The sequence below is a fragment of the Nesoenas mayeri genome (assembly GCF_963082525.1).
Source record: "Nesoenas mayeri genome assembly, chromosome: 2".
Lineage (NCBI taxonomy): Eukaryota > Metazoa > Chordata > Aves > Columbiformes > Columbidae > Nesoenas > Nesoenas mayeri.
Genome location: NC_137543.1, coordinates 44,025,951 through 44,039,569, shown reverse-complemented (window position 1 = coordinate 44,039,569; position 13,619 = coordinate 44,025,951). Strand labels below are relative to the sequence as shown.

The 13,619-nt window shown below is 36.7% G+C and overlaps 1 protein-coding gene across 1 annotated transcript in view; it reads left to right on the top strand.

The window, feature by feature from the left end:
* Positions 1 to 366: 366 nt before the first annotated feature.
* SNTG1 (syntrophin gamma 1) overlaps positions 367 to 13,619 on the top strand; it is a gene marked incomplete at both ends in the record, with an annotated part of 148,441 nt that continues 135,188 nt past the window's right edge. The window contains 2 exons of the mRNA XM_080339988.1: positions 367 to 393; positions 11,289 to 11,423. Coding sequence (XP_080196114.1) covers positions 367 to 393; positions 11,289 to 11,423 — 162 coding nt within the window. The remainder of the gene's footprint in view (positions 394 to 11,288; positions 11,424 to 13,619) is intronic.

The window sequence follows — 13,619 nt, the reverse complement described above, 5'->3', positions numbered from 1 at the left end:
AGCAAAATCAAAACAAAACACCACCCCCCAAAAAAGCAACTCACATTTGCAATAAGAAAAGTAAGTTTGAATGCCCTGTAGAAGGGAGGTAGTTGCAGGAACATAAGCATTCCTTTGGCTGTATTCAGTGAAACCAGGTTGTGTACTTTTTAAGAACCAGGAGCAACTTGTAACACCTTATCCTTTCTAATCCTTTGCAACTTTGATCATTTCTCTTTTTAAGCCATGAGTATAACTGGACCTAACAAAGAGAAGAGCAATTGCTCACCTCAGTACAGATAACTTTTATGTTTTGCAGTACCTTTTCCATGCTAATGAAATCTTTTTCTCCATTTCAGACAAATATCACTTGCTGTGTCATAGCACATGGATTTCAGGACCGCCTGTGAAGAGGTAGGATCAGATATTTTTTCTTTTCAAACAATAGTTGAATAAAAAAACTTTTAATCCTTTTTATATGCAAAATCCTTTTTTTATCCTTTTTATTGTAATTCAGAGGAATATTTTAATCAGATATAGGTTACTCAGCTGATCACTTTATGGTGTCAGACAGACTATAGTAGAAGATGAAAGAATTTGCCCATGTCTATTCATCATCAGCCCTCACCTCTATCCATTCCAGTTTGCCTCATTAGACACAATATAGGTGCAGGTAGCTACATTTTGTGTGAGCTTTGTCTTCACTGAAGTGTTTATATCTGAAAGCCTGTACGTGAAGAAAAACATTAATGGAGCCAGAAATCTGTATAGTATTGTTCAGCAAAATCAAGGCCCATATATAGAAGTACAGGAAAAAGATGGATGAGGAGAGAGAGAAGTTGTGAAGATGACCAAAATTAAAGGCAATTTCATTCTGATATGATGAGGAAATAAAGTTATTTTCACTTGAAATAGATAAAGTTTCATAATGTCAGTTGAAAGCACTTCAGTCCCCCTCCACTAGAGATGGAGGAAGTGTTTTGCTTTCTGTGCTCATACTAACTTTGCCTTAAAGAAAGTAAATGAGATCTATTTCTAGATGTTAAAAAGGCCATCTTATTTACTCAGTGATTGTCTATGAACATAGTGTTTTAATGTGTTTTCACAACTTTAGCAATTGAGACACAGTGAAAACTATTTGCACCAAATTACGTAATGACGTTAATGCATTATTGGATTAAAAAAGTGTGGCACACCTGTACACTGAGAATCACAAATGATGTTTAGGAAGCTATGACTGGGAACAAGAAGACTGGCCATATCTTTCAGTATGATCATGATCACATGAAAAAATAGAAGTAGAGGGATGGGAACAGCAGTACGATCAAAAACTGACTGCATCTAAAACAAATCTTGATCTGAGAATCAATTGGTATAAATTATAGGGGAAGAGAAAATAAGCAGGCTAAAGAACATGAAATCATCACAGGATTCTGAAAGGAGCGGTAGGGTCAAAAGCTAATATTAAAGTGAAGGTTTCTTTTGGGAAAGGATACTGTCATGGTTGTCCAGTATGCTATGTAACAGGCTTTAATACCTCAGAAGATCCATGCCCAGTCTAAATTATACAATACAGTATATTTCAGGTTATTTGCTGGGAAAAGGATTCTTGTTAGATTCTTGTTAGGATCTTGTTAGTTGAGATTTGGTTTTTGCTTTTGCTTCTTTTTTAAATATCTTTTTGAATGCACTTATTGAGCAAAAGAGTCAGATACATATTCTTCTCATAGTATTTTTATGTCATTATTTAAACTGTATGCTAGTATAGATTATTTAATGGCAATTAACTGTGCCCAGCAGCAGTAGCGACAAGATCAGCCACAGAAGGATGACCTGGCATATGAGTTCTGTATCAGCGCTTGCAGTGCAAGTACATTGACAGACCCATTTCATTCTCTATGTAACTTCAAATGGGGGCATTGATTTCAAATTTAGCCCTTTAAAAATCAGCTGCTTTGTTGGAACTTCCATGACAGTCAAGGGAAGGAGAGGATGACTCCTCCTCATCCCAAAACAGCTCCACAATTGGGAGACCCTAAAGAAGACCCTTTAGGTTTTAGACTAATAAGGTGGATTCAACTCCAGTTTATCTGCTTTATGTAAAATGAGCTTTGTGCTACAAAATGAGTGCCATCACTTCTGAGACACTCTTAAAATCTTAGTCTACAACTTTCCTCCCAAGCTAATCAAAGTTAATATAATATAGGATCTCAGCCTACTTTCATCAAATGCCCATGTCTAAATAAATAATCAATATCCTTGTGCTTACACATAGTGTAAATTTAACTAAAACCTCAGCACTGTTATTGTAAGGCATCATCTACTTTGTTTTTTGTTTGAGGGAAAATAGACTGAACTGGATCTGAAAGCCCAAGAGAGAGGAGGCTGCTGCAGCTCTGTGCTCCTAGGTCAAACTGGTAGAGAGGGTGAAGATGTATCCCCAACAGGCATATGCGTGTGTCACATAGATACACTACATGTATCCGTATATATGTATATATTTATGTACATGACAAGCCAAGCAGGTCACATACAGACACACAGAGCACTTGCACAAACACAAACAGCACCAACAGCTTGATTCTGCTTCCCTCTCTGGATGAACAGGGTGGAGTTCCACTTGTGAGAATATATATGTGTATGTATGTACAGCATGGATGCCTTCAGCAGCTGGGCTCACACACTCAGTCTGCCCAGCAACCACCCCGAATCCCAGTCTTCCCAGTTGCTGGCAGCTGGGTGTATATGCCCTCAAGGTGTTAGCCCTTCTCCAGCTGATTGTACGGACCATCACACACACATGTACTGTCTCCTCTACTGAGTCCCTCACCCAGGAAAAGAGTTATAAAGGAATTTAATAGCAGAATAGCATAGACTGCACTGATCAAGCATAGGGCATGGCCAGACAACTATACTGACCAGAAAACTATTTACATCTGACCAACACCTTATATTCCTTCTGTTTTCCCATACTTGTTCCTCACCAAATCACAGAAACCTCTCCCTTTCCTCACCTTTGCTTCCTCCAGTAAACATTCCCTGAGTCCTGTGCAATCCAATACTGCATCCCATAATGTGCCCCACACTCCAAGACAGCGACCCCCACTCAGTTGAAAAAATGCTCTGGCTTGGTCTTACCATGATGAGTTTCACACCTGGACACTGGAGCTGAGGCTGCACAGGGACAGACCTAGCAGAGACCAGACTGGGTGTCCCTTCTTCTGAGTCCTTAATTCAGTTTTCTGCCTGCCATTGTGCTTCTTTGCTCCTCTGGGCTTGTTGTGATGGGCCTTCAGTAGGCTGATGTCCCTTTTGCTGCAACTGGACAAGGTGTTATTTGAACTTCCCCCATCTGCCATAGTTTGTCTCTACTCCTTTGTGCATGTGCAGACAAGATTTTATCACATAACCTAACAGTTGTGGTTTTTATCTACTTCTTGGTTTCCAGAAGGGTTCATTTTTTCTTCTTCACTGATGTGGATATTGTCTTTTGAATTCTGCCAGCCAAGTATTAACTAATTACTTAATATGATTGTCCACTTGAGTTTTGTATGAGGTGTAATCATCCGTTCTGTCAGGCATTTCAATTCCCAATATATACCTTTCTGCTATTGCTTTCAATGCAGTTTTCTTAATACCTCAAAGTTTTCCAGACTTGTCACCAAATCCTCGTCTAGTACTTGAGCTTCCCATGAAAGTGAAAATAGTGATTAAAGAAAATACCATTGTGGCACTAGCTCCTTAATTAACCTGTGGTTTTATTCAGTTTAATCACTTCAAGCCACAGGAGTTTTGGTACTTTTTATTTATTTCAGCTATTGAGATGAAACATAAAGTAGCTGTAGACACTGTTCCACATACTTTTGTTTAATCAGTTTTCTAGTCAGTACATTTACAACTTTTATCCATCTTTCCACTCCATCCCCTATTATATCAATTTCTCCCTAGTACTGTGTATCTAGGAAATATAATCTCAGGTCTTCTATGCCAAAATAGTTACTAGGCAGTTTTTGAGAATGGCAATAAAAGCTGTCATGAGGCATCTCATCTATTTGGTCTTTTTTCATCTTTCCCTCTTTGTTTCCTTTCTTCTGAATATCTTATCACCCTTTTTTCCCATCTTCCAGTGCTGTAACAACCACTGTAGAACTGAGATTGCTCTCCCAAAATAATGAGTGGGGTTTAGACTCTCTTTGGTACTCCCATCCCCATCCTTGCAAATGGCAGTAAATGGCTTGAACTGAGTTTCAATTAACAGAATACCGAAACATTCCACATAGGTGCATTGAGGCTAAAACATAGTTTTCATAATGCCCATGACATATTATTTTATTTTTTTTTCTTGAACTACTGTTTTATTTTGAATAACTTCTGCTCTACTGCGTTGGATGTCTCTGAGGGAACCTTAGCTTTTTCATAGTAATGTTGATTTCGTGCATCACTTATTTTTCCTAGTGTCTACTAGTGGGATTTGGTTTGAGATTCGGACTCTGAAACAGTTTTGTCTACTTGTAGGTACCTCTGCACATGCACTTTGTGTCTAAGTTCCTACTGCAGATCTGAATATTACAGTCAGTGGAGCCCACAGAGTAATTCAGTTCCCCTAAAACCTGCTGATGATGATTATAATGCATTAGAACATTTCTCCTTAGATACTGTTTTTTAAAATATATTTTCCATGTACTTTATGAAAAAGCTGCATGAGCAGCTTTCTAATTTTTCTTTCTAACTTTTGAAATACTTTTTTTTTTTCTAATTTAAATTGAAACTTATTTAAATTAGTAAATATCCCATTCATTATCTACTTGGAATGTGTTAATCTGTTTTCACAGTACTGTCCATTGTTTCTTTGAAGGATTAGTTTGAATTGGTAAACTTTTTGTTTGTCTTCTGCTTTATAAATCCTATGAATATTCTTGGAGACTTCAGAAACTTCATAGTTTGGTAAATTTTGTTGTTCACAGGTCTATTGACCTCTGTCTCAACATTCAGCTTGAGAGTTGTTTTTCTTTGCCTGCCACACACTATGTATTAAATTTTGAGCAATATTTTGACTTCCTCATGATTTTCTTTCATAAGTCTTGTTATATACTGTTTTTGACTATTTCTAGTCAACATTATGCCATTTTCTGATTTACAACTTTCAGCTTAAGCTGCCAACTTCCTTTGTTTATAAATTTTATCAAATGACAATGCTGGGGCTTCTAAAATATATATTTTTTTCTTTTCATAAATCCAGCTTCAACTCATAATTTAATCCCAAAATCACAAGATGGAAAATCACTCGTAACTCACAATACCTGTGAGAATATAATGCAATAAGTCAGTTAAATGAATGAAGATGCATGTTGTCACAATAGGCTTCAGTTTTATGTTATCTCTACTATAATGACGAAATCTCGTCCCAGTAAACACACTGGCGATTCAGACTTCAAAATTTTTTTGCTTATAGTGTCAGAAAGTAAAAGTTTTTTGCTCTAAAGAAGTAAGAAGCTCATATATGTATTTTTCCTTATATATTTATATAAATATATTTGCATTTTCCAAATGTCTAATATACATATTGAATTAATCAAACTGTATGAAACAAGGAAATTCTCTGTAAGATTTTATTACTCACACCTGGCAAATCAGATAAAAAGAAAATTAAGTCCAAATTCAACATTTTCCTGCATTCTTTTCATATTGGAGTGTAAAATTCACATGCAGGTTTGGAAAATATTGGTACCTGAGAGAACAGTCTCTGTATAACATTTGTGTTTATCTGGGCTGAATTCCATTTTTTGACAATAGAAGTGCTTTTTACTTAGGTTAGCAACACCCCCACAGAATTAACAGCTGGACCATCTGAGAAATATACTGTATGTGGTTCTGACACATATTCCTAGCTCTTGTATTCATTGCCGTTACTGACTTATACCTTTGATTTGATTTCCTTTTTTATTATTATAGTTGTGATTGTAAAACAGTGACAAGCATACCTCCAAATACTCAAGAGGTCAGCTTGAGTTCCAATAAGCATCCAGAAGCGTAGATATTTATCTGAAGTGAACTGCCTACATGTTAAGGCAGTTTCTGTAAGCCATTCTCCTTACTAGTATTGGATTGTTGATGCTAAAATTAAATTTCAGGCCTTAAAACTAAATTGCAGAGGTTTAATTTATTTTAGGACATACCAGCCAAAGCAGAAAGTAAAAATCCAGGCCTCCTTGCATAGAAAATAGGTTGCAAGACTTTTGTTTTCCGCTTCCTTTCACAGTATCACAGTATCACAGTATCACAGTATCACAGTATCACAGTATGTTTGGGATGGGAAGGGACCTCTAAAGATCATCTAGTCCAATCCCCCTGCTGGAGCAGGAACGCCTAGGTGAGGTCGCATAGGAACATGTCCAGGTGGGTTTTGAATGTTTCCAGAGAAGGAGACTCCACAACCTCCCTGGGCAGCCTGTTCCAGTGTTCTGTCACCCTCACCGAGAAGAAGTTTTTTCTCAAATTTAAGTGGAACCTCTTGTGTTCCAGCTTGATCCCATTACCCCTTGTCCTATCATTGTTTGCCACCGAGAAGAGCCTGGCTCCATCCTCGTGGCACTCACCCTTTATATATTTATAAACATTAATACAGTCACCCCTCAGTCTCCTCTTCTCCAAACTGAAGAGACCCAGCTCCCTCAGCCTTTCTTCATAAGGGAGGTGCTCCACTCCCTTAATCACCTTCATTGCCCTACGCTGGACCCTCTCCAGCAGTTCCCTGTCCTTCTTGAACTGAGGGGCCCAGAACTGGACACAATATTCCAGATGTGGTCTCACCAGGGTGGAGTAGAGGGGAAAGAGGACCTCTCTCGATCTACTAACCACCCCCGTTGTAATACACCCCAGGATGCCATTGGCCTTCCTGGCCACAAGGGCACAGTGCTGGCTCCTGGTCATTCCTTTCTTTCACTGGTTCATGGACTAAGCTCTTCTGGGTTATCTGTTGAAGTCTTCCTACTGTTTTGAAACTAGGAGAAGTAAAGCTATCCACATTGTTTTATTACCATAAGTGAAAAGTAATAGATAAAATAGCAAAACCAAAGAGATGTACTCTTTTCTTGAAAACTAATGAAGTATATTTAAAATTGTCTGAAATACTGCATAAGTCTTCAAAACATACAAAACATAGAAAAGGTTTTTTTTGTTGTTTTTTTTGGTTTTTTTTCCCAGTCATAAATGACATGGTAAACAAAAGTTAGGGAAAATGAAAAAAAATTCTTCAACAGGAAACTGACTTTGAAATCAATAGGTAACTTTAAAGATGTTTCTCATCCAGTATTTATTTTGGTATATATTTGGTATATATTTGAGGTAGAGATTTTACTGCTAGCATAAATGCATAAACTGTAATTTTCAGGTGTATTTCCTCTGAAAAGAATTCTTAAATATTTGTGAAGGCCATGTATAAGGCTACATGTATTGCGCCAAGCTATTAATGGTTTGCAAGCCTTTTAAAATTCCTTTTAGTAAAGATACTAGGGCCACATCCTATACACAGCCAATATGAACAATTTGTTGTAAGTCAGAGTATAATGGCAAAAGATTCTTAAAGGGCCTTTTTAAACTGTCTTGTTGCTAATAATGATCTGAGTGTGACCATATTCTTAGTAGAAGCAGTCTGCCACAAGGGCTTTGCTAACCTATACTGTTCTCTGACAGTCAAGTTCAACACACTCTGGTGTGGCAAAGTAGACAGGAATCAGTTTTCAGCCCCTCATAGTTATATTAGGTGAGGAACAGTAAGCAGTTTCTAATCTCCTGCCAAGGATGTCAAGCTCTTGCCACATCAGTGTTCTTGCCTAACTCATCTAAAAAGGGTGTAGAATGAGATGACAGAGTCAATACTGTGCAGGTGCAACACTCACTGCATCTCACTTGGATACCACTGCCTTCATCACTGGTTTCACTTGTAGTTGCTGACTTTTGCCCCATATAGAGATTCGTTCTTTCACCACTGTGTATTGCTTCCATATTCACTCAGTATCCTACCTCATCTACTTCATAATCATGTGCAACTTCACTCAGTTTTCTTGCCCTCTTCACATCACATGCCAAACTCTATAAATAGGATGCAGAAAGTAGCATGGTATGAATGTAAGCAGAATAATGATCCTGGTGATTTCATCTTAAGCATACAGTCAAGGTGTATTGGCTTAACAAACTGTTATCAGCCGAACTATGCTTCTCTATTCTTGTCTGCTATAAGGCGAAGCAGTTTATCATATGTTTAAGCACAAGAGGTTGCCTTGCATGACCTCACACTGACAGTTACAGTAGCTCGGCTGACATGCCGAATGCTGTTTTATTGCTATAAGTCAGGGGTAGGACAGAACCCCCTGCCAATGAAATGTAGAAGGCTTGAAGGGAATATTTTAGCACACTCTCTCATGGAATCTTCTGAAAATTAGTAATAGGAACAAAAGCTAACATCAGCCACAACCCCACAACCTGCATCTCTTACACATATACATATGCATACCATCTAAGCTCTTCAAATATAAGAGACAGCAGGCGTACAGGCTGGAAAGATTATCTCCTTTCAACCAGAATAATTTTACTGGGGCCACATGTAAGAAAAAAGTTGATGTGTACAGTAATTTACATTACAGCATATATACAGGACATCTTCCCTAAGTTCCACTTCTGGATAAGGATGCAGGAACTCATATCTCCATTTGATTCAGTTTACTGGATGCTTTGAAGGGGAAGGGGTAAGATGAGGAGAAGAAATGTCAGTAGACAAAAAAGAAACATAATGAAAAAAAAAAATTCCAGTCTCTGTTATCAGGCACTTCTCTTGAGCTTACCTGAAGAAACCAAACTATATTGTTACCATCATCTTCTAGGATCATCTCCTTTATGTGATTGTTAATGCTACTGTTAGGTGCGAGAGGGAAGGAGGTAGTATAATTGAAGGTTTAATTTTTAAGTGTATCATAAACCAGCTTTCAAAAGCCTAACAACAGTAAAGAGATTCATTACATTTTAGAGTGTCTGATGTAAATAAGTTCCCTGAATGTATGTGATCAGTCTTTCCGAGGGCCAAAATGTTTTGTTGTTCCCAACTTTGGTTTCCTTGTTCAGGCTAAATAAGCTCAGCCCACATGCATTTAGAAATGGACTTGAATTTTAATTTTGCTCTCATGGCTTTTTTTTTTTTTTTCTGCTATGGTTATGTGCTGCTAATTCCCACAAAGAAACCGCTCAGCTTTTGCAGAAAGACTCCTGGGAGATTGTAGAGGGTTATTGAACAAATCTGAAATGCACAGTCAAATATGGCAGAGTTACTATAATCATTGCATCAGAGGCAAAATTTATTCCATTGCCAGTTATCCAAGGAGGAAGAAAGGCACGTCTGCAAACTTTTCTGTATGAGAAAGGCATTTTATGAGTGGTAGATGTTTGGAAATCAGCCCCTTTTGTTTGGCCATAGTTATTTATAGCCCATTCTGTTCAACTTTCAGTGTCATTTCCTGCTTATTTCACAACTTCATGGAAAGAGAAATCATCTTAGGCTGTAAAGCAGAAGTTATAAACAGAAGGACCATGGTAATTTAACTAGTTTACTTTCACTTTATTTTAATGTCATAACATTTTACGTATGATATAAGAGGGAATTTTTCAGGGATACTGAAAACTTTTCGCTGACCAATTAATTTGCCTGTCCATGACCATATTAGAACAAGGCTTCATGATGTCTTCTGACCAGAGCTTCCGCTGACCTCAGCATAAGTTCAGTGCATGGAACTGTTCCATTTTAGTTCATCTTACTTAGTTTAAAAAGAATAAAAACATCAGAACCCCTTTCAAAGTTATGGTTGAGTTACACAGATTTGCTACTGGTGTCTAAGGGAAAACATCTTTCTAAGTTTGAGTGTTGGGCATGGAGCAGAAGTGACAGAACAGTTTGTTGGTGGAGAACATTATATAGAGCTATTTAAAGGTTGTCCTCGACCTTTCCACCTCTTTTAAAGTCTCTTGAGAGCAATTTAAACTTTTCTTCTGCCACTTGCCTACTGTCAGTTCCATTTTTGTGTTTGTTCTCTCCATGCTATGGATGTAAGGGATCAGATCACATTATGGGAAGATCTTCCAAATCTTCTTTTAAACTCTTGTCGGAGAAAGAGCCTTCAGATTCAGCCAGGTCAACCTTGGCAGCTAAAGTTCACATCAAGAATTCTGTTTCCTTGATCTCCTCACAAGCAAACTTTTTACAGATAGTGAATTGAAATCTGACCTGAATGAAGACAATGGAAATCCTATTATTGACACCACTGAGTCCAAGATTTTAAATAATTTTTATGTCTGAATTTTCTTCAGAGGTACATATGTGCATACATATATTTCTATGCAAATAGGTTTAGGTATCTAATACTAGTAAATTACATGTTGTAAGGCTAAATTTTTAGATTGATTGTAGACAAATTTCTCATACCAAAAATGCTGTACCAACATGACTTTTGTCCATTTATATAAATTTTTATAAAGGGTGCTATTTTCAACATAACCTTCAGGGAAAAATTGTTAAATACTGCAAGTGCTTATACATGTAGACTTTTTGACTGCTCAAGGCTCTTAAGTATAATGTCCCCAAAAATAGAACAAATAGTTACTGCCACAAAGATACTGTTAAATTGTTGGAAAGACACTTATTATATATTGAAGACTCCTACAGATTTCCTGATCTCTAACCATAAAAGAAAAAAATGGAAGTGTAGTAATAAGTAAGTTGCTACAGGGAGTTGCATTCTTTGGTCTCTATTTCTTTTATTCTTAATGTCAGCATCTTCATTTGAAAAGGAGCATAAAAGCATAAGTCAGTGTTGTGTCCACAGATCAGGAAAAGCCTACAATGGGTTCATGTAGGCTGTCAGTGCTTATACTTGGCTAGTCTGGAGGTGTTATTATATGTATTTCTGTGTCAAAATTGGGGTGGAACATGAGCTTTTATTTCATGTCCAAGTGAGGTATCATCTTTTAATACAAAGATGGAAAGTAAGAGCACAGCTGCTCTGAAGCAAATTGAAAGGAGTTTCACAGATTTATCACAGGCAGAGTAGTATCTTATTATTGCAAAACCTGTCTTTCCTAGTTGCTACTGTAACCATCATTCTCTTGCAGTCTGAGAACACTAAATAAATACATTGATCACTGATAATATTGACGTATTTATGGTAGTTGTACCTATCTCTCAGCTATTCTGTTTCAAAATACCACTTCTAGCAAGGCAAAGTGCTAACTGAGAAAACTTTTTTTCTTTATTTCTTCCTCTGAAGACAAAGACAGGGACTTGTTTGCTGCAGGATGGTAACCAGGAGCCTTTCAAAGTGCGACTGCACTTAGCCAAAGACATTTTGACGATCCAGGAGCAGGATGTGATCTGTGTGTCTGGTGAGCCTTTCTATTCTGGTGTAAGTAGTTTTATTTTTTTCTTTAAGATGTACTTTATACAAAGCAAAAACACTCTCTGTGTGTGCATGTGCGCACACAAATATGTATGCATTTACTCACACAGTTTGATTTTTTATTTTATACAGTTTACACTACATGTATTTTAACATATCGTCTTTTGAGAGTAAATCTTAGCAATACTCATCTAAGAAGCAATAAGATAATAAATAAGTTATATGCATTACTACAGTATTGTTTCTCTGCACTCACCCTGGAATATTTGAGCTACAGAATGCAATAGGAATGACACAAGCAGTGATTTTTGTGGTGAATACAGATACCTCGATGTCCTTACATGTCTGAGTATTGTCTGTGGAGCTGATAAGACAGTTGATGGTTAACTGTTATGGTAGGGCTTTGCTGGTAGAGGAATTATCTGCTATCATCTGTTGTTTTGGTTGCTTCATATGGTTAGCACACCACCAGACTTCATGCATGTTGCAAATCCATGATGCCCTCGGGTCACTAGTTTTACCAGCACATAATGTTAATAAAGATGGACTTCAGGTGGAACAGTGTATTAGTGTGATGTATGTATTACTGTTTTTACATAATGTGTTGGATTTTTGATTTAAACCATTATATTGAATTTCATGAATAAGAAACTGAGCTTTATAGATGATTATCTGGAAGATCCATAAAATGTTATATAGAATAATATTGTAGGTTTTGGTATTGTTGTAATGCTAAGTTTTTTATTTAATTTTAGAAGATAACTAAAAAAAAAACCTAATATAAACCATTTACTATTCCTTTCTATAGACATATTTATAGATACTGTAACTGCATTTTGTAGAGGTATTTTTAGCATTCATGGTAAACTATCGTAAACATTCTGCTCTCCCTTTGTGCTAAATAAAATTATCATAGGATTTCATGTTAAATCTTGTGAGGAATAATGGTGTAATATTGGTTTGTGCAAATGTTATGTGACTGCTATTATGTTGGTCTGTTTTATTAATTATTTGCTGCTGTTGCCACATCCCTGTATCCCTAAATACAAGTACAATAAAAAGATACAAAGCAGAAGCCAGAAATAAATTAGTAGAATCTTAGCAGTGATCACAGTGTGGGAGATTAATGAAAGATGTATAAGAGAATTCATCTCACTGTTATTAACAACTCAAGGTGAACGGTTCTGAGTTTTTCTCTGAAATGAGAGAAACATGCTGCCTATACCGTCTCCATACTGGCTGGGTTTATTTGCATGACAAATCTGACCTTAGCTTTTGACATTTTCATACTGTACAAATACAATTTACTAATGCAGGTCTGTGTGCTTTATATGGGATATAGATGCTCCTTTTACCAATCAGATTGTACAGTTCTTCAAGATAAAGGACATCTAGCAGCCAAGACAGAAAGAAAATATAAATTCAAGCTCAGACTATAGTTGTTCAATTAGCAACACACACTGTGGTACCATTACTCGGCCAACCCCATTCTGGCATTATTTATTAAAAGATTTTATCACTCAAAAATATGACTTTCATTATTTTACTGTAATATCTATTTCTTCTGCTGAACTTTTTATTTAAATGTCTTCATTAAATGCATATTTAATTATTTTTTTCCTTTTCACAGCAAGACTTTCTCTTACAGTTTCACCCTCTTTGGTTTTGTACAGCACTGCAGAAAATAGTGGATGATTTGCTTCACCAATTACCCTCCCCCTATCTTACTTGCATATTGAATGCATAACTCATTAAATGATTGATATTGGTGTGGTGATGAGGAGTTTCTTTTCTCTTGGGAGTGTCATTGTTAGGTTAGTAATTTTTGAGCACTTTACCCTGATTTCCTCTGGGATTAAGACTAAGTCTTGAATCAGTAGGTTCATTCTAAGGATGACTGGCATTTCACAGGCAGTTAACTGTTCTTTTGTCACAGGTCGTTTAAATCATCTGGAATCATGTGCTTTGATTGTATAGCATGATCAGGCAAGTCCCACAAGTTTCCTTATTTGCATCTTTTTCCTCATTTTTATTTCTGATTTATTAGGAATTATCTTTTACTTTGCTTCATTGATTTTCATTTTTTTCTTCCTGTCATTCTAGGTGACTGATCACTTTTTTTTTTTTTTTTTTTTTTTTCCAGTCATTGTGCAGAGCAAGAGCATTTTCATTAGCAACTAGCATTGAATGGCTCATAGAATA